At 43.6% G+C, this 22277-nt stretch overlaps 1 protein-coding gene across 2 annotated transcripts in view; it reads right to left on the bottom strand.

Annotated features, from left to right (window-relative positions):
• Window positions 1–22277, bottom strand: part of FANCC (FA complementation group C) — a 290830-nt gene that overhangs the window by 133838 nt on the left and 134715 nt on the right. For both annotated transcript variants that reach the window (XM_088470282.1, XM_088470283.1), the window contains exon 5: window positions 5349–5462. In XM_088470282.1, coding sequence (XP_088326408.1) covers window positions 5349–5462 — 114 coding nt within the window. The remainder of the gene's footprint in view (window positions 1–5348; window positions 5463–22277) is intronic.

The raw sequence follows: 22277 nt of genomic DNA, 5'->3' as shown, positions 1-22277 counted from the left end.
ACACTTCCTGGAGATGACGTGCACAAGTGGGCGGCTCAACATACGCTAATGGGTGTCTGCATACACAGAGCGATCGCTCACACAGTCAAAGTGGGTGTGCTTATGCCTTGGCGAGCGATCGCTTCCCATGTCGTCACTTTGACAAATTTGCATACGCTGGATGCGAGCGATCGCATCTAGCGAGCTGGTCTGAATCAGGTCCAATATGTCATAAACCCCAAGAAGAGACCTTAGTAATGAGTATGTTGATTGCACTGGATTTTGAAAGTTCTCACAATAATTCATGATCATAATCTCTTTACAGTAAATAAAACAGAAAGAACTGAAGAAATAGTGGCACTGCATTGCGTGGAGATCTAGTCTATGTGAGTCACAAAGTTACTCAGTTTGATTAGTTTTCCATATTGTTTATGGATTTAATATTTTGTAACTACTTGTGTTCAGCATCTGTGTACCTGGCATTATACTAATAATCATCCACTATTAATAGGTTTAAAATGTATTTACTAGTGCTTCTGGATAAGTCTCCTCTATTTATTGATCCAATGCTAATTTCATCTAGAGAATGTAACAAATTAGTATTGCTTTGCAAGTGAGATCTGATTACTGCCTGCCATGAATTTAACACAGCCTATTTACCTTGCATGACAATCCCTATGACAGGTCGGGTACGGGATGCCGGTGCTCAGGATCCCGTCGGTCAGAATCCCGACACAGGCATCCTGACAGGGCTAGGATACCGACACCTGTCGGTCGGTATCCTAACCCTCCTTTCCTGGTACCTAAACCTAACCTCCACCCTAGTGCCTAAACATAACCTCCCCCTCCCTGCACCCTAAACCTAACCTCCCCGCTTAGTACCTATCCCTAAGGCTAGTTTCACACACAACGGTTTTGTCTGTCCAGTAAAAAAAAAAACAGACATTTTTTTCCAGATGGACGGACGGATGACTTCCTTACACATGCAACTGATTTTATTCGGATGAAACAAGCACTGACTACAAGGCCACCGTACGTCTGAAATCTGTGTGTGTGAAAGCATGCATAAAGTTATGTAAGGCACTAAGTTGTGGAGACGGCATGGCACGGCAGCCGTCCTAGTCAGTGGTAATCACGGCTGTAACACGGCGACAGTGCCGTGTTTGTGCAGTGTGAAAGACGTAATCTATTTGTAACTTCCACTGAAATTAAACGAAAAAAAAAAAAAACATCCGTTTTTTTTGCCGGACCGACAAATCCGTTGTGTTTGAAATAGCCCTTACCCTCCACTGGTGCCTAACCCTAACCCCGCTACTTACCTTTGGGATGCAGGCGCCGCGATTCCGGTGCCTGCGTTCTAAGCGCCGGAATCCCCGCGGTCGTTGTTATAACCGCATCCCCCTATGACATCACGTAGTGGCATCAGAGGAATCTGTTTGAAAAATAAGAAGTTCTTATATTTCCTAATAATTGTGTGGCCAGAAACCACTCTTAATAACTCTGCAAGCAGGGTCGTAACTAGGGTGGTGTGACATGGGCCACGGCACAGGGCACCACAGGGTAGGGGACGCTGCTCGAGCATTTCAATTTTCGGTCTAGAAACATTCTCACTTGCAGCTTCCTCATCTTTCATCCCCTGCAACTCCTGGCCGCCCCTCCATCTAGCCACCTCCCCAAGCACCTCCAGTCACATCCTCTTTTATTTAACACACACATTTCAAAATACTGTCATACCTGGCACTCAAACCTATCACCTCTCACAAGGCAGTCAGACAACTTACACATGGAGCTATCTGCACCAATTTCTGATGGAATGGGTATGAAATACCGCCGGCCGCATGGACAACGCAGTGGAAGCCCGACAGCGCTGGAAATCCCGATCGTGGATAGGTAAGTATCCACTAACCTAACCCCCCCTAACCCTCCTTAGGGGTGCCTAACCCTAACTTCCCCCCCAAGTGCCTAACCCTAATCCCCTCTTTAAGTGCCTAACCCTAACCACCCCCTTCCCCGCTACTTAAACCTAAGTCCCCCGGGGGGGTGCCTAACCCTAAGTCCCCCCCGGGGGTGCCTAACCCTAACCCTCCCTCCCCCTAGCCTAACCCTAACCCTCCCGTCCCCCCCGAGAGCCCTAACCCTAACCCTCTCCCCCGCGGCTGTCCGCTCGCGGTGCCCGGCCTCACTACAATCGTGATGCCGGGCGCCGGTCTCCCGGCGTCGGGGAAATGCGGGCGTCTACATCTAGACGCCCGGCTTTTCACCCTTGCCGGGATAAGACAGTCGGGAAGCCGGCTGCCGGTATATAGGCAGTCGGCTTCCCGATTGCTTCCCATTTCTGATGGCAGGCCTGAACACAGCCACCGATTCCTGACCCAAGTGTTACCAGCACACCTTGAGTACCATTGCCAGTGAGTTAACCTGCCAGCACAGGTTACAGTGCATCCGGATAGTATTCACAGCGCTTCACTTTTTCCACATTTTATTATGTTACAGCCTTATTCCAAAATGGAATAAATTAATTTTTGTCCTCAACATTCTACACACAATACCCCATAATGACAACGTGTAAAAAGTTTTTTTGAGATTTTTGCAAATTTAATAAAAAATAAATAAATAAATAAGAAATCACATGTACATAAGTATTCACAGCATTTGCTTAATACTTTGTTGATGCACCTTTGGCAGCAATTACAGCCTCAAGTGTTTTTGAATATGATGCCACAAGCTTGGCACACCTATCTTTGGGCAGTTTCGTCCATTCCTCTTTTTAGCAGCTGTCAAGCTCCATCAGGTTGGATGGGAAGCGTCAGTGCACAGCCATTTTCAGATCTCCCCAGAGATGTTCAATCAGATTCAAGTCTGGGTTCTGGCTGGGCCACTCAAGGACTTTCACAGAGTTGTCCTGAAGCCACTCCTTTGATATCTTGGTTGTGTGCTTAGGGTCGTTGGCCTGCTGAAAGATGAACCGTCGTCCTAGTCTGAGGTCAACAGCGCTCTGGAGCAGGTTTTCATCCAGGATGTCTCTGTACATTGCTGCATTCATCTTTCCCTCTATCCTGACTAGTCTCCCAGTTCCTGCCGCTGAAAAACGTCCCCATAGCATGATGCTGCCACCACTATGCTTCACTGTAGGGATGGTATTGACCTGGTGATGAGCGGTGCCTGGTTTCCTCCAAACATAACGCCTGACATTCACGCCAAATAGTTCAATCTTTATCTCATCAGACCAGATCATTTTGTTTCTCATTGTCTAAGTGTCCTTCAGGTGCATTTTAGCAAACTCCAGGCGGGCTGCCATGTGCTTTTGACTAAGGAGTGGCTTCCGTCTGGCCACTCTACCATACAGGCCTGATTGGTGGATTGCTGCAGAGATGGTTGTCCTTCTGGAAGGTTCTCCTCTCTCCACAGAGGAATGCTGTAGCTCTGACAGAGTGACTATCGGGTTCTTGGTCACCTCCCTGACTAGGGCCATTCTCCCCTGATCGCTCTAGAAAGAGTCCTGGTAGTACCAAACTTCTTCCATTTACGGATGATGGAGGCCACTGTGCTCATTGGGACTGTCAAAGCAACATATATTTGTCTGTACCCTTCCCCAGATTTGTGCCTCGAGACAATCCTGTCTCGGAGGTCTACAGACAATTCCTTGGACTTCATGCTTGGTTTGTGCTCTGATATGCACTGTAAAGTGTGGGACCTTATGTAGACAGGTGTATGCCTTTCAAAATCATGTCCAAACAACACAGGTAGACTCCAATTAAGCTGAGGGAACATCTCAAGGATGCTCAGTGGAAACAGGATGCACCTGAGCTCAATTTTGAGCTTCATGGCAAAGGCTGTGAATACTTTTTTTTAAATAAAATTAGCAAAAATCTAAAAAAAAACTTTTTACATGTTGTCATTATGGGGTATTGTGTGTACAATTTTGAGGACAAACATGAATTTATTCCATTTTGGAATGAAGCTGAAACATAACAAAATGTGGAAAAAGTTAAGCGCTGTGAATACTTTCCGGATGCACGGTACATTGGGTTGCCGCGTTACTAATATTTGCTGGATATACACTACAAGTAGCACTCTTTCTATAACTTCAGTCGGTGATCTACACTGCCGACTCCAGGCTTGGGCATGGCTGTCCTGATGGACAAATCCTCCTGCAGGTGCAGCTTCACCAGTGCTCTCCTACATCTAGAGCTGGTGAGTCATACTGCATAATTATTGTGTATTATTACTGCAGCTATTTGATTTACACTGTATTTGGCAGTGACACCTGGATAACAGTGGTACAACAGGATGGGTACTCCATCATCGTACAGGACAATTGTCATGGTCCTTCCCCATGAGGCAACACCCCTTTTTTGTGTCATTTTTCAGGAATTATCAGCGGAAAGATGGCGCTAAAGGAAAAGCATTGGGAACCGCTGCCATTAAGACAAATTTAACCAGGTACCTATGGGGGGAAGGTTTGGGTATTGGAGCAACTACACCAGTGGTTCCCAAACTTTTTTGCATCACGCCGCCCTAGAGTATCAGCATTGTTTTCATGGCACCCCAAAGCCAAAATACCTGCGCCTGACCTGCTTGTGCAGGGTGATAAATAAGTATATATACCCCTAATTCCTATGAGAATGAAGCTAGTAGCAGAGTAATTGTAAAAAAATCTATGTTTATTGTAACAATTGTTATCAGGTTTTTATGTTTGCAGCAGAAAGATTAGGTTCTCAGGACAGTCACAATGCTTCCTTATTCCTAATGCAACTGCAGATGAGCAAAAGAAACAAATGTAGGGTGCAGGGGTAGGTTGGGGGGGATGGATGTGGAGATGAAATAGGGGGGTAGTAACAGTTCAGTGTCCTGATTGGAGGTGATGTGGGACAGACCTGGGTGTGGGTACTGTCCCCTATGTATAAAGAAAAGGAAGCATTGTGACTGTCCTGAGAACCTAATCTTTCTGCTGCAAACACGAAAACCTGATAACAAGCAGGTCAAGCGCAGGTACTTGTAAATCATATTTACTCCATATTGCAAAACAGGGGATTTGGGATAGACCCCTGAGTACCAGCAGCTGACACAACCAATCAACTGTGCACAGGTTCTAAATAACCCATGTCAATATACTTGTCTATGGCACAAATGATATATTCTTGCATTTTTTTGTACCTGGTAGTATGTGTATTAACATTAAAAGGCGACAGAAAAGAAATGATGATATGCAGCTTGATAGTGCCAATCTCAGAATGACAACGAAGAAAATAGAAACGTGTTGAATCTGTACATGGCATAAACTGGCATAGTGGATGTGATTATTTTTAATTGAAAGCTTGCCTGATAGTTCAATGATAATAAAATAATAAATACTAAAGGGAGCTTACATTTTTCAAAAGCTTGTCATAGTAGTCAGCAGTTGTACATCCAAGCTGGGCAATCATTTCTGTGTTTTCATCTCTTCCTTGTCCATAGGAGGAAAATAGATGACAGACGAGGTTCTTTTGTGTGGATACAAAAAGCAAGACAAAATTATTCATAAGTATGTGCATTTCTACTTGTAGTAAACACTAAACAGAGGGAACCAGTAAGAAATACCGGGCCACATGGCAGGCGGTTCGATTCCCGGCAGCGGCAGCCCGACACTGGAATAGATCCCGGCAGTGGCAGCCCGACAGCGCTGGAAATCCCGATCGTCCCTAGGTAGGTATTAACTAACCTAACCTACCCCCCTAACCCTCCCTTAGGGGTGCCTAATCCTAACCTCCGCCCCCAAGTGCCTAACCATAATCCCCCCCCTTCCCCGCTGCCTAAACCTAACCCCCCCTTCCCCGCTGCCTAAACCTAACCTCCCCCCGAGGGTGTCGAACTCTAACCTCCCGGGGGGGTGCCTAACCCTAAGTCCCCCCCGGGAGCCCTAAACCTAACCCCCCCCCCGCGGCTGTCCGCTCGCGGCGCCCGGGAAATGAGCACCGTCTACATCTAGACGCCGGGCATTTCACCCTCGCCGGGATATGACAGTCAGGAAGCCGGCTGTCGGTAAAATGTCCGCCGACTTCCCGATTGCATCCCAAACAGAGATAGGATTTTTCAATCTTGTATAAAATGTGTGCTGTAAGTAAAACAAAAGAAATGTTATTATGTCATGTCTACAAAGGCCCAGCAATAGGAAGGGCAATGTTTTTTTTTCACAAATAACTAGGGGGGTATTCAATCACCTCGCCACTGCATGTAAGGAGGGCGAGTTGCCGTTGCAAAGGTGTGTAAACGCTGCCAATGGCATCGAAACTTGCCACCCTTGTAACTTGCACTCACTCCAGAATCGCACATTTTTGCTAAAAACATTTCAGTGACCGCAGGTACCGTAGGTGCAGCATTTTTATCGTGGTGCAATATATTTGCACCTAATTGAATTCCCCACATGTCTTTATAAACATACTAGCTGATGTGCTCAGTTTCACCAGGGTAGACCTCAGACATGTAGTATTTCTTTTTCCTTTATCTCATTTTAACTTAACTACTGTATGCTTAATTGTATGCCTCTGGGGAAAAGGATTGTGGTAGTATCCTTTAAAATTAAATTAAGTATTTTAAACTTTTTTTTTTAATATGAATAAAATGAAGGGTGTTATAAGACATACAGTATGTAAACCATTTTTCTCTACGTAAGGATTTCTTGGTAAACTACATTGGTGGTTCTTTCCTCAGGTCCTAGGATCACCAGGCTGCTGGGTGAGCTCACTCTGGAGTAGGCCACGTAGAACTGCCCATGTGAAAAGCAATCCTCTCTCGTCGCCTTCAGTGACTGCCCCTGGGACTTGTTATGGTCATTGTAAAGCAGACCTTGAGAGGAAACTGCAGCCTCTTTAATTCAAAGGTGTACTTTGATGGTATAAGTGGTATGAACATTCATTCCCCCCCTCCCCCAGCACAGTCGGGGAACGTTCCAATGCAGGTCTTTTACTTTCAGCCTGGTGCCATTAGTTTGGGCACGTTGAGATTCTGCAGCAACATCACTGGAACTCCCACTTTGAGAAGCTTGTGGTCTGAGGGGCCCTGGGGGGTTGAGGGTGTTGAGGAACCCAACGGGGTAGTGGACCGCGTCATCAATTTGCACTACCAAGTCCACAGACCTGTATTCCATTTCTGCCCCTTTGAACGACTGAAGTAGACGGCAGCCGTGTCGTTCTTGGGGGCCAGAATGGCATGCTCACACAGCCAGTCCATGGACTTTTTTTTTTTAGATATAGCTGATATCAGGGTATATCTTGGCTGTGAGGTCTGCTAGAGTCTTCACTACTGTGCCTAGGCCTGCAGGGAGGTCAGAATTCCCTCGGACTCAGGATATTCTCCATCCCCTATTTTGAGTAAGAGCGGAGAATTGTCAGCAGAGACATCGCTCCTCAAGTGGACCCTCATTTTCTTCCGGAGAAAGAGTTTCCAGAAGAGGGACCACAGGCCTTAACTTTGTCAGCTTGAATTCCCCTCGGTACTACTGGCAGAAGTCTTCTGCTAGAAGCATGGTGACAACCCCCCCCCCCCCCCCATTACTCAATCGTTGCCCCTGGTGTCTTTGAGGATTCTGGTAAGAGCAATGAACTCACAGTCCCGCAGCACTTTGGCCATGTTGCTTTGTCACCACATCACCTCAGGCGAGAGGAAACATTTTACCACTTTTCATCACCTTAAAGAGGATTAATATGAAAAAATCCCTGCTTAGTGGGTGCTTACGTCATGGAAGGAATATACTTCCCAAATTTAATGTTTCTAGGTCAAGGGTTTGGGCAGGGCGTTGATGGGTCAGAGAGTCAGGACAGGGGGAGGAAACACTTCTACCCTTTTCACCCCCTTAAAAGTCGAATTTCGAAAAATCCCTGCTTAATGGGTGCTTAGGTCATGGAAGGAATATACTACCCAAATTTGGGGTTTAGGTCCAGGGGTTTGGGATGGATGTTGATGAGTTTTTACTACCGTAGTTGCACACGGGAAGCAAAGCTACCTTAGTGCACTTGTATGTAAAACAGTGCAACCTTGTCTGACGCCATTTGTCTCAAGTAATTCTTCTGCTTGCCCAAAATCAGCTTCAAATAATGGGCCTGAAATAGAAAATAGGCATCTCCTGCATGCATATTCCATCCGAGTAGAGCATTCGTGGAGGCTGATTTAGTTCACAATTGCGACTATCAGTGTAAACTGAAGTGCTAAGGGGGACTGTGAGCGATCCAGTTCAGGCCCAATATCGCTTGAAGAGATACAAGTAAAAGAGTACTAACTGAGGGAAGGGAGGAATGATGAAGCCTCCTAACTACTCCAAAAAGTAGAAAAAAAATAGGCGAGTGTAAGGATTGAGAAACTTTTATGAGGGCCAAATTGTAATGGCTAGATGACTGGGTCAGAAGATCTCCAAAACGGCAGATGTTGTGGGGTGTTCCCGGTGTACAGTGGTTAGTACCTACCAAAAGTTGTCGAAGCAAGGACACTCGGTGAACCAGCGACAGTGTCATGGGCACCCAAGGTTCATTGATGCGCATGGCGAGCAAAGGCTAAACCGTCTTATCCGATCCTACAGAACTAATGTAGCACAAATTGTTGAAAAGGTTAATGCTGGCTATGATATAAAGGTTTCAGAACACATGCTGCATTGCAGCTTGCTGCGTAAAGATCTGCATAGCCACAGACTATTCAGCGCGCCCATGATGATGATTGTACTCCCCCAAAAGCGACTATAATGGTATAATGAGCGTCAGTGGACCATGGAGCAATGGGAGAAGGTAGTCTGGTCTGATGAATCAGTTTTCTTTTACATTATGTGGATGGCAGGGTGGGTGTGTAATTTACTTGGGGAAGAGATGGCACCAGGATGCACTATGGGAAGAAGGCAAGCCAGAGGAGGCAGTGTGATACTCTGAGTAATGTTATGCTGGGAAACCCCTTTGCGGTTCCCACCATTGAGGTCAATGGTGGGAACCTTTCACTGGCTGAGAGGCGGAAGGCTTGTCTCTTTCAGCCAATGAGCTCTCAGCACCGGGGTTTCTATAGTGAAATCCCGCCGCTGAGCTCTCATTCGGGAAGTACCATCCGTAGAGTACGGTACTGTGTCCGGTGGCTTGCGTATTTGCATGTTTTATTTTGCCAAGCCCGGGGATTGCCTACATGGACCGAAGAGGACGTGATTCACGCATAGGAGAAGGTGAGTATGTTTTTTTTTTTTTTACAGGTACCCTATGGATATTCTACTGGACAAGGGGACATGATGGCTTCAGGGATAAATAGGTGAGTATGTGAGATAGTGTGTGTGCATGTATGTTTTATTAATGTTTCACCTTCAACGGTGTGTGTTTCCTCTGTTTATTTTAATATTGCTTTTGCTGTGGAACTACAGGTACCAGCGGGCCTGTAATGCCCCGGCATGCTGGTACTTGTGGTTCTCCAAGTACTAGCATACGGGGTAGGCTTGCTGGGACCTGTAGTTCCACAGCAAAAGACAATGGACCTCATTCAGAGTCGGTCGCAAGCGCTGAGCGCTCGCAACCGACTCAATGTTTTGGTCCTGCGCAAGCCCCAGAGTGAGAGAGAAACTCTCTCGCTCCGGAGCTCACTACAAAAGGGGCGGCTGTCGATGTTGATCGGGGGGGTGGTTACACAAACGGGGGCGTACCTGACGGAACGCTTGCCATTTTGTGGGCGGCCGCACTGACATCAGCAGTGATGTCAGTGGGGAGTTTCCTGCTCGATCAGAGCAGGAAGCTCCCTGGGGCTTGCGGGTGCTGAGACCCACCCTTAGGGTCTAGTCGCAAGCCCCGCATCAATCACCCTGGTCGGTCGCTAAGCTGTGGGTGGTAACCCGCCAGCTTAGCTAGCGACCGGGAGGCTGCACAAAAACCAAAGAAGCGCTCGCCTCTTATTCAGAGAGAGCGATCGCTTCTTGTGACCGCCTCTGAATGAGTTACAATATTTGTAACTCTTTTAAATGCACCACATTACACTATCAACCTGGCACCCACCGGCCAGGGGACCCCTTCATTGGGGGGGTCCCCAGCTCACCAGGGATCCCCGGCCCGGGCTGACTAGCGGTCAGGGATTATGCTTCGGTCCCTGGCTGTGGCATTAGCACCCCCCCCCGCTACAAAAAGTCCATTGCTGGTTCTGGTAAATACAGGGGAACCCTACTAATTTTTTCCCCCTGTATTTCCAGAACCAGGACCGGATCAGAGCCAAGTGCTGGTTGCGCAAAATATGGAGGACCCCTACGTTGTTTGTCCCCTGTATTTTGGCAACCAGGGCTGGTTCTGACTAGCACAGTGCTGGTTGTGCTTAAACACAGGGGACCCCTGTCGTTTGTCTCCTGAATTTTGCACAATCAGCACTGGGTCACTAAAAGCCTGTAGCTGGTTGCTCTTTGGTGGAGGGGAGGGGGGGGGGCACGCTGGTTTTCTTTGTTTTTTTTACACAGGTTTCAGTTTTCTTTTAACCACAGCAGCACCGACGGGTCTCACTGATCCCGTCCGTGCTTCTGTGTCGATGACAGTGATGCATGTAGCACGGATATCCCTGATCCATGCATGCATCTGTATCATTGCAGATGCATGTAGCACGGATCTTCCTATTCCGTGCTACATACATGCATCTGTATCGTGCATGGCATCGTTCAGTGTGCATACACATGGAACAATGTCATTCAAATCGTGCTGCATGTTGGAAAGATCAGCGACCAAGATCAACGATCTGCGGGAGCGCGCATCGCGATCACCCCCACACATGGCACTTTTTAAATGATTGGTCATTCGAATCGATCGGAAATGGCCGAATCGATTAAAAAATCGTGCCGTGTGTGGGGACCTTAAGTGTATGTTCAAAATAATATATTATTTTTAATTCTATTGCATCATGCTGTTGAAAGAAAAATTACTGTAAGAAGTTCATGTATGCATGAATATAATATATATATATATATATATATATATATATATATATATAATATATATATAGTACAGTGCAAAAGTTTTAGGCAGGTGTGGAAACAATGCTGCAAAGTAAAAATGCTCTCAAAAATAGAAGTTTTAATAGTTTATTTTTATCAATTAACAAAATGCAAAGTGAATGAACAGAAGAGAAATCTAAATCATATCAATGTTTGGTGTGACCACTCTTTGCCTTCCAAACAGCATAAATTCTTCTAGATACACTTGCACACAGTTTTTGAAGGAACTCAGCAAGGAGGTTGTTCCAAATATCTTGGAGATCTAACCCCAGATCTTCTGTGGCTGTAGGCTTGCTCAAATCCTTCTGTCTGTCGGCTTGCTCAAATACTTCTATCTCTTCATGTAATTCCAGAGAGACTCGATGATGTTGAGATCAGGGCTCTGTGGGGGCCATATCATCACTTCCAGGACTCCTTATTCTTCTTTACACTTAAGATAGTTCTTAAAGACTATAGCTGTATGTTTGGGGTCGTTGTCCTGCTGCAGAATAAATTTGGAGCCAATCAGACGCCTAGCTGATGGTATTGCATGATGGATAAGTACCTGCCAGTATTCCTCAGCATTGAGGACACCATTAATCCTGACCAAACCAAGCAATGTTTTGCAATGTTCTAGTTACATTAATACCTGGTAGTTCGTGCAACGAGATGTCGCACTTCATTGAATCTGCCCATTATTGTCAGTTCATAGTGTATTTTTATATTGTGAATTACAAGTGGTGACGTGAACGTGTTGATCACGTCTAGCACTTGTAAAGTTTTATGTTTAGAAGTAACATTTGGTATTAATGTGTGTTTGGTGTAAACAGCCAGTTTATGAATTAATACCACTATCATGGTATGCTTTAGCATTTGCTAGATCATGTGCTTTATTTTCCAAATTATGTGTATGGCAACCCTCCAAAAAAGTAGATTGACACTACAAAACTTCCTTTATTCCAGTTCATGCTAACCAGAAACAAACAAGAACGGGTTTATTTCTAGATTACTCTCTGGATGGATATAAAGATAGCTCCAGTACAAAGGAAAACAAGAGTAAAAGATTTGGGGGAATTCACAAAAACTACAAGGAGAGTGTACAAATGTTCTAGAATAGCCACATGGGGGCAACATAAGGCAAAGGAAACCAACATCTATTATTTTTCTACTATGGTCTAAAACATTTTAACAAAAAGTTAATGCATATTGCCAAGAACTAAGAAAATTTTTCAAAATGGCAAATTAGCACAAATATAGAAAATGTACAAACTATGACTCTAAATAACATAAAGCAAGTACAAATACTAATGACAAAACTGTAACAATTATTTTCAGAATGATTTCTTTCATATCCATCACTTTAAACATAAGGCTATAGAACAGTAAAATCTGTGTGGCACAATCTTATAACCTCATATTGCTGAATTTAATTAGAATTGAAAAGATGATCAGCCACATCTACTGACCATGGTCATATGTACAAAAACAATAGGGAAACTCAGTTTTTAGTGTCTATTGACAGTCAACGATAAGCAAACCACTGCAGCCCTTGAAAGAGACAGTGCTGTCATTCAAATAGGTGCCAATCAGCAGCGGCTGCCAATCCATGAGCTCCGCATTGGCTCGCGACTGCCGCCAGATTCAAATGACGTTGGCTCTTTCTCTCAAAGGCTGCAGTGCGGCTGCCTGCTGATGCGGGCATGCACACCAAATCCACACCTGCTCATGCAAATGAGAGCTCAGAGACTGCTAGAGGGACACAGTGGAAGCTAGGTACTGTAGGTAAAAGGCTGCTGGGGGGACAGGAGGAGGATGATTGGAAGGATAATGTGTAAGGGGCATTACTGCGTGGCATAGTGTGTAAAGGGCATTACTGCACGGCATAATGTGTAAAGGGCATTACTTCAATTCATAATGTGTAAAGGGCATTGCTGTGCGTCATAATGTGTAAAGGGCATTACTCTGTGGCATAATGTGTTATAAGGGGCATTACTCTGTGGCATAATGTGTTATAAGGGGCATTACTCTGTGGTATAATGTGTTATAAGGGGCATTACTATGTGAAAATGTTTAAAGGGCATTACTGTGAAAAAATCTGTAAAGGGCATTACTGCATGGCATACTGTGTAAGGAACATTACCGTATGACAATGTGTAAAAGACATTACTGTGTGGCATGATCTATAAGGGACACTACTAATGCATGGCATAATGTATAAGGGGCACTGTTAATGCATGGCATAATGTATAATAGGGCACTACTACTGCGTGGCATAATGTATAATGGGCACTACTACTGCATGGCATAATGTGTTATAAGGGGCACTACTGCTTGGCATAATGGGCACTACTACTTCGTTGCATAATGTGTTACAAGGGGCACTACAGTGTGAGGTAACTTGAATAAGGGACACAATAGGGTGAAAAGCTAAAACATCTGTTTCCACCCATGGGCCTCAGTGTCCAGCATGGCACCTATTCACACTGCAGGGAGAGCTTGGGGGCGCCCAGCATCTCCGTGAGTGCTGGGCACGCCCCCTACAGTGATGAAAAGGGGGCATCTCAAGGATACCACACCTCTTTTTTGGTCGCGCATTCGAGGCGCATGATGAAGCATCCCTTTCTGACAGGCCACCTGCTCAACGTGAAGACTAGAGGATTGCAGGAGATATCTCAAATATCTGCTATGGTCCCCTGTATATACTTCCTGTTACGTAGTTCTTAATATTTACGTACAGTACCAATCCGGTTGTGTTCTGGTATATACTGCACATATTCTTTGATAAATATGCCTCTTATTAACTAACCTTATTATCTATTGTAGAAAGAATCCCCAGTGGACTGAGTGTGAGTTATGAGCAATTGAGAACTAAATTGCAATATAGTAAATAACGTAGCAGCTAAGTGGACATTATTGTATTTTATGTAATTTTTATATGTCATATTTTAACTAGACTGTTATAGTAGTGAATGCTAATATTCAATTAACAATTCAATAATATTTAATACAAATATTGTCAATATACACAATGTCAACAGTCACTATGTTGACAGCATATTAAAGGGACAATGCAGACAATGTAGCAAAGCATTATAACTGTGTCAGCATGATCATTTCAAACAAGATCGTAAAGCATCATGTTTAAGGTTATCATGCCAATACAACAATGCTTGAAATAACATTACAACAGTGTCGGCATTGTCCTGTTGATATCTTGCTCTCGAAACATTGACTGTTGACAGCATGGTTGGCTGTATTTCCCCTTCGTGCTAGGGACCTGGAAGTGACGTGAGTGAGGGCGGAAGTGCAGTTCCTGCCCATGACAGGCAGCTAAAGAAGTACTTTGTCCCCACTTAAACAAGTTTGTTGTCCCCTCGTGGGCTCGCTGCGCTCGCCACGCTTTGGGCACAGTGGCTTGCTACGCTCGCCACATGGTTATATTCCCCCTCTATGCCCACTTGGATGGCAGGGAATTACGCTGGACACTGGCTGATGATGTCAGGGTCCTCTCCGTGAAGGGGATTTAGACATTACCTTGACAGCATGTGCATTGACAAGCTAACTACTTCCTGTTATATGGATGCAGCAGGGTGTTACAGCAAGGCCAGACTAGGCATAACAAATAAACAAGTTGATATTCAAGCATGCAACCTAAAGGCCCCAAATAATTCCCCAAAATATTTAATGTCAACATTTGTGATGACTATGGCTTCCCATCCAGCCTTTTGGTGTTACAACAATGTCAGTTATGAAACAAATTGCAAACTTACATCTGAAGCTTCATCAAAAGGCTACTTAACAATTTACAAATACAAAGCTAATGAATTCAATTATTACTAAAATTCGTGTCCTGTTACCGTAATATAAAGGATGAGCCATTCTCACCTTTCCCATCTGCATTTCATGATTTATTCAAAGTGTAAAAATGTTGATGCAACACATTAACCACTTAACTGGCAGCGTCGCATGTGATGCGACCACAACTGGCAGTGCTTAAGCTGGCAACGTTGTATCACATGCGACTGCGCGCTGCCACACTGCTTCCCCCGGATTATGCAGAACGGATCTCCGCCGACTCCCCGGAAGTGATGTGGCGGTCTGTGACCACTGACATCACTTCTAGAATAGTGCCCCAGAATGCAGTGCGAACGGCACTCCAGGGCGCATGTGCCGAAGATTGCAATGCGAGGGGGAGAACTTCGCTCCCCTCCAAGCACTTTTTGGCTGATCTCTGCTAGTGCAGAGATCAGCTTCAGCAGGGAGGTGATCATCAGTCACCCCTGATGCACGTTCTGCTGTGCTCTGCATATGGAGGAGGGTGTGTGGGTGTATGCCCATGGGGGCTGAGGGGGGGGGGGGGACCAGGACCAGGGGGGGAGGATCTAAAATCAGTGGGGATGTGGGGGCTAATAAAGAGTAATATGACTCTGGAGGGGGTAAAATAGTTAAGAACAAATTATACTGGTCAAAAGGGAGGAGGAGGTGTGGCAAAAAAAGGGTCTTTATACAGGGGGGGGTTGGTTTAGAAAACAGGGATTTTTTTTTGTTACTATTAATGGGGTGTGGGGGATATTATTATTAGGATTTATAACACCTGGGAGTTCTATTGCCTATAGGGGGTGGGTAGTTATTTTATTATGGGGGCCTATGGACACATAGGGATGGGTAGTTGCAAAACACCCACTAGGTAAATATTAGAAAAATTAATGATACTTAATTATATTATTAAAAATAATATTTAAACTTTATTATGTAATTTAAAAAAAACTACCATTTCTGAGCGGTTTTCTGGGAATTAAATAGTCAGTTAAGTGGTTAAACAATGAGTTTATACTTTCCAAACATATTTTAGAAAATGAGATTAAGGGGTTATGGGCAGTGCCAAAGAGTACCATGTACCTGAAGCCTAAGGGGATTTAAGGGTTTCCCCAACCCTTAGGGTACAAACTTAAAAACATAAGGACTCTCGGGCGCTGGGAGGTTATAAACATAAAACGTATCTATGACACAGAGCTTTAAATAAGCATTCCCATTCTCACTCATCAAGAGAGAGCACATATGCATGTATCTGGGAGAAGCCAGTGGAATAGGTGTGCACCATATAAATAACTGGTAATAAATAAAATAATGTCACAGATTAAAAAGGTAGAACTGGTAACCTCAGAATAATCAGATGTTTATAACATAGGAATACCTAGCGTTCCCGCTAGGCTGTTTTAGCGGGGCGCGGTGCCCTGCCCTCCTTCTGGAGGGCAAAAAGCACCCTACCCTCCAGGAGGAGGGCAAAAAGCGCCCTGCCTCACAGCCTGCGGGTGCCGTTCTCACCCTGCCTGCCGCCGGAGCTAGAGTGAACACTAAATACCCAAACAGGTTTAAATATGAGTAAGTTATTTATAAATGGTATATTGAACAAACAATAATACAGGTTGAGTCTCCCATATCCAAATATTCCCGAAATACGGAATATTTTTAGAATGACTGAGATGGTGAAACCTTTGATTTTTGATGGTTCAATGTACACAAACTTTGTTTAAGGCACAAAATAATTCAAAATAAAGTATAAAATGACCTATAGGCTGTGTGTATAAGGTGTATATGACATATAAATGAATTTCATGTATCTATACAAAGTTTGTTTGAGCCACAAAATTATTGAAAATATTGTATAAAATTACCTTCAGGCTGTGTGTATAAGGTGTATATGAATCATAAATGCATTCTGTGTTTAGATTTGGGCCCTATTCCTAAAACAATTCAATATGGTATGCAATTATTCCAAAATACGGAATATTTCGATATCCAAAATACCCTTGGTCCCAAGCATTTTGGATATGGGAGACTCAACCTGTAAAAACAGTTTTCACTTTAACAGACAGTCAGTATGCAGCTTATAAAAAATCATACAGCATTAAAAAAATAACAGACATAAAATCATATAGACCAAAATATAAAATAAAACATAAGAATAAGATAAATTATCTCACTGATAGACAAAACTGGGCCCGTTTCAGATCTCCTGTATACCTCAATCAGTCAAAGAAAACATTTTTGTGCTAGCGATTAGCAGTAAATCACAGAAGTGTACTAGAAACTGGTGACAATAAACTCTTGCTAAACTGAACAAAATGTGCTGTAGCATTACCAAAATGTGATGTGGATGCCAATTCAAAAAGAGCCTTTTAATTTTTGCACTGTGCATCTTGAGATTGTGTAATATCAAGATTCAAGTCGATTTTCTAGATGAGTCGCATCTCCTTCTATTGAAATATGATCAACTGTAATTCCTCATCTACTAAATGCATTGGATCATAAAAATGGACATGCTATGCAGATGGAGTAGCTGATATCTGCTATATTTGTGACAATTGGAACCACTAACTTTTTAACACACTTGGGTTGATAATTTTGTTTTTCTAAAGCAGGCACTTACCAGAATATCTCAATGAGGTGACATGGGAGAAGTGCTCCCTGATGAGTGGGCATACTTCCCACCATGTAGTTTGCCAGTTTTAATTTATCTATACTTATAATAAAGTTATAATGGTTGGGTCTGTAGATCAAATGTATTTTTAGAAATGTACACCTTGGGACTCTGTATAAACTATGGAGTAAAGAAAAAAACAATTTTCAGAATTGGCTGTTTGTTTCGGCATCACGCAAAAACTATATACATATATACACACACACAATACATATATTGCACACCCCAAACGCAAAGATATACAGTCAGGTCCAAAATATTGGGACATTGACAGAATTTTCAGATTTTTGCCTCTATTCACCACCACAATGGTTTTGAAATGAAACAAACAAGATGTGATTTAACTGCAGACTTTCAGATTTCATTTGAGGGTAATTACATCCAAATCGGGTGAACGGTGTAGGAATTACAAACAGTTTCAATATGTGCCTCCCACTTTTTAAGGGGCCAAAAGTAATGGGACTATCAACTCAAAAGCTATTTCATGGACAGGTGTGGGCTATTCCCTCGTTATTTCATTATCAATTAAGCAGGTAAAAGGTCTTGAGTTGATTCTAGGTGTGACATTTGCATTTGGAATCAGTTGCTGTCAACTCTCAATATGAGATCCAAAGAGCTGTCACTATCAGTGAAGCAAGCCATCATTAGGCTGAAAAATCAAAACAAACCCATCAGAGAGATAGCAAAAATATTAGGTGTGGCCAAATCAACTGTTTGGAACATTCTTAAAAAGAAAGAACGCACTGGAGAGCTCAGCAACACCAAAAGACCCGGAAGACCACGGAAAACAACTGTGGTGGATGACAAAAGAATTATTTCCCTGGTGAAGAAAAACCCCTTCACAACAGTTGGCCAAATCAAGAACACTCTCCAGGAGGTAGATGTATATGTGTCAAAGTCAACAATCAAGAGAAGACTTCACAAGAGTGAATATAGAGGGTTCACCACAAGATGCAAACCATTGGTGAGCCACAAAAACAGGAAGATCAGATTAGAGGTTGCCAAACAACATCTAAAAAAGCCATTACAGTTCTGGAACAACATCCTATTGACAGATGAGACAAAACTCAACTTGTACCAGAGTGATGGGAAGAGAAGAGAAGGAAAGGCACTGCTCATGATCCAAAACATACCACCTCATCAGTGAAGCATGGTGGTGGTAGTGTCATGGCGTGGGCATGTATGGCTGCCAATGGAACTGGTTCCCTTGTATTTATTGATGATGTGACTGCTGACAAAAGCAGCAGAATGAATTCTGAAGTGTTTCGGGCAATATTATATGCTTATATTCAGTCAAATGCTTCAGAACTCATTGGACAGCGCTTCACAGTGCAGATGGACAATGACCCGAAGCATACTGCAAAAGCAACCAAAGAGTTTTTTAAGGCTAAAAAGTGGAATGTTATGCAATGGCCAAGTCAATCCCCTGACCTGAATATGATTGAGCATGCACTTCACTTGAGGAAGACAAAACTGAAGGGAAAATGCCCCAAGAACAAGCAGGAACTGAAGACATTTGCAGTAGAGGCCTGGCAGAGCATCACCAGGGATGAAACCCATCGTCTGGTGATGTCTATGCGTTCCAGACTTCAGGCTATAATTGCCTGCAAAGGATTTGCAACAAAGTATTAAAAAGTGAAAGTTAGATTTAGGATGGTTTAGTTTGTCCCATTACTTTTGGCCCCTTAAAAAGTGGGAGGCACATATAGAAACCGTTGTAATTCCTACACCGGTCACCTGATTTGGATGTAATTACCCTCAAATTAAATCTGAAAGTCTGCAGTTAAAGCACATCTTGTTTGTTTCATTTCAAAGCCATTGTGGTGGTGAATAGAGGACAAAATATGAAAATTCTGTCAATGTCCCAATATTTATGGACCTGACTGTATATATATATATATAGATGTGTGTGTATGTACATGTATATATATATGTATATGTTAAGTCCATCATAGATAGAATCTCATGCATAAACACCGCACATTACGCACAGTTGCGCTGCTAACATGACGCTCAGTAGCGAATGCACAATATCCTGCATGCGAACGCTGTTTATTAGCTGCATGCATGTACATCTGCCCCAAATCAGATAAACCTAACTAGCGTCTTTTCCCATATCCCTAATACTTACATAATGCACACTTACACAAAAGGTTCCATAGCTATAAAGTAAAAGATTCAAGTTTTATTCATTTATTACAAATGCTGTGAAATAAAGACTATTTTGGTATCTAAGGTTTAATACATGATAAGTAAGCCGTGTTTGATATTATACTGATCCACACTTTATCCACTGCTTCCCGGTATCAATGGTGTGAAGATCGGAACATGCGTTTGCAACTTATGGACCGTAAAGACATAAAGAACCAAAATTTATTTTTGTGCATGCAGGGGAAATAGAGGAGGCAACAAGCTGTTAGAGGCTGTTCTGTGTCCATTTGAACCAACCTGTTAAATGCTCTGTAACAGATGCGTCCCCCTTGGGAACCAATGGCATCAGCAACAAGCCTTTCTATTGTGTTGTCTATTTCTGGGGGGGTATAAATATGTGTGCTCTGACCCTGGGTTTCTAGTCTTCTTGCTGATTGACGGAGGTTATCTTGCTGATGCCGGGATCTGGTCCAGAGCGCCTGCATATGTATAACTGTACTTGGGTCTGTATAATTTCTTTGCGCTAAATTGTACTTAGATCACAGCGTGTAACTGACTGTACTTTTACTTGAATAATACTTTGTGCTTTGGAACCACAGGTTCAAGGTCTGGAGTCTTTATTTAATGTATGACTGCGTACACAAATTGCGTCAACCTTAGAGGTTTATAGGCAGGATATTAGAAGGTATAGGCAGGAGTGTATAGAGGTTAGAATCCAGAATCCTTAGTTGGGGGCTCATAGTGAAGTCACTTACCTGTTCACACGATAAAATACGGCTATCGATATCTCACCAAAGGGTGGATAGTGGCCACACGCAGTATTCCCTGCAACCACTCTATGCTGAAAGATCGCTATCCGTTATCGTGTGAGTCAAGGTACGCTGACTAGAATCCAGGGACAAGAAAGGAAAAAGTTTGTTTTCCTTTGTTGATAGTATTTTGCGTTTAAAAGGGGTGCCGCAGTATTGCGCACGCGGCTAAGTCGCATTTTTGCGCGCAATGATGACACACTTTTGCGTACGCAGCTAAGGGTAAGTCATACGGTTGTGTAGTAGTCGCATTAATGTGTATGCGACTGGTCGCACAATAGCGTATACGTATTTCCGGTTGTGCGGCCACGTGTTTAAACAAAGCCGTTAACGTTTACATTTTTCAATTGTTGCCAATAACTGAGTTAACGTGTATTTTTCTGCGCAGGAAAAAAGTGTGTATCAGTGAGTATTTGTTTAGGGTGTAACACAGGACCTAAATGTTAAGGGTATCGTAGGATCCTTAAGTGCTAGGCGCAGGAGTTGGCCTAGTGACTCGATAGCAGCTTACCGTTTACTTTACACAAAGCAGGTGTATGGGTTGTTATTTTTGTTAGGGTTCGGCCCCCAGCGTAATTATAGCGTTCAGTAATCAATGTGTGTGATCTGTTTGAACACTATAAATGAACCTCATAATCTTGGCTAGATTGTGAGCTGGTGGGAGGGTGGACGAAATCAACTGGAACACAAAGGGTACTTTGCTGCCCCCTAGCAGTTGAAAGGTAGTCAAAAAGGGATTGCTGAGCGGAAGCGGCCTTTACTTCCGTAGGTGAGTGGAAGCGTCTAGAAGTCCTCCATAGGGTTTGCGGATACACCCTTTTTCCAAGGCGTCCGCAGGTAAGTGAAAGTATCTTAACTGTCTTTCACCAGTTTAAATCTTTATTGAAAAACGTAGGAGTTGTCTCAAGATGGGAGCCACGCAAACAATAGAAATGTTAGACAATGATGTGCTGCTAATGGAGGCGCCGCTTGGATCGGCCCGTCGTATTATGCATACTAAGTACGGTACCTTTGCAATAAGGTATTGTGACGTATGGTTTAAAATAACGATGAAGAGTCTTAGACAGTTTCCCAGAATTGGTAGTTTTGATAAAGATGCATTGGATAATATCCGGGACCACATCAGTCTAATGCGGTCTCGAGGTAAGAAGGTAAAATATTATGAATGTTTAAAATTGTGGCAGCATGAAGGGGATGCGTGGCTTAAAAATGTGCAAGCGACACAAACTAGCGTCGCGAAGGCATTGCCAGAAAATACACCCGCAGCGCTGGATTGCAATGCGTACGAGCCACAAAATGGCGCGCACGTGCAGCTATGTAGCGTTGCGGAAAGTATTGCCATCAGTTCACGCGCACCACCGCCACCTTATGTGAATGGGGGTGCAAGTACAGTTATCGAAAAAAAAAAACATAAAAAAATGTAACAAGCAATTTGTACCCTCTCTTAAGCAACCATAAAGAAAATGTTCATGATGTGGATGATGAGCCTATTGTAATGTCTGCCATTTCCCATGCTGTACAAATGATATATGCTGTACCACGACAATCACGAGTGGTGCCGCCATCTCCATCGGTAACAGCAAGGGAAGTGCTAACACCCTCTGCACCCGTAGAGGAAGTTGTTAATACCATACGTAGCAGCAACAGATTAAACCCCCAGCCAGGTAACAAGGTCAAAGGTAGCAGCGCTGCCGGTCTGCATCCCATTCGGACAATAACTGTTCCGAATGGAAATGCAGATGCGAACAGTGTAGTGCCCACGAGGGAAGTGGTAATGCATTGTCCTTGGACAAGGGAATAACTAAATTCCATCATAAATGATTTCCCCGATCCCAAAAAGGAACTAGCCAAATGTCAAAATTTTTGAGGAATTTGGGTAGTTCTCATGAGCCAACTAATAAAGATTGGCGAGTGG

The sequence above is a fragment of the Taudactylus pleione genome, unplaced genomic scaffold (genome assembly GCF_031769625.1).
Source record: "Taudactylus pleione unplaced genomic scaffold, aTauple2 ptg000095l, whole genome shotgun sequence".
In the NCBI taxonomy this organism is placed as follows: Eukaryota; Metazoa; Chordata; class Amphibia; order Anura; family Myobatrachidae; genus Taudactylus; species Taudactylus pleione.
This window is presented reverse-complemented; position numbering and strand designations above follow the sequence as displayed.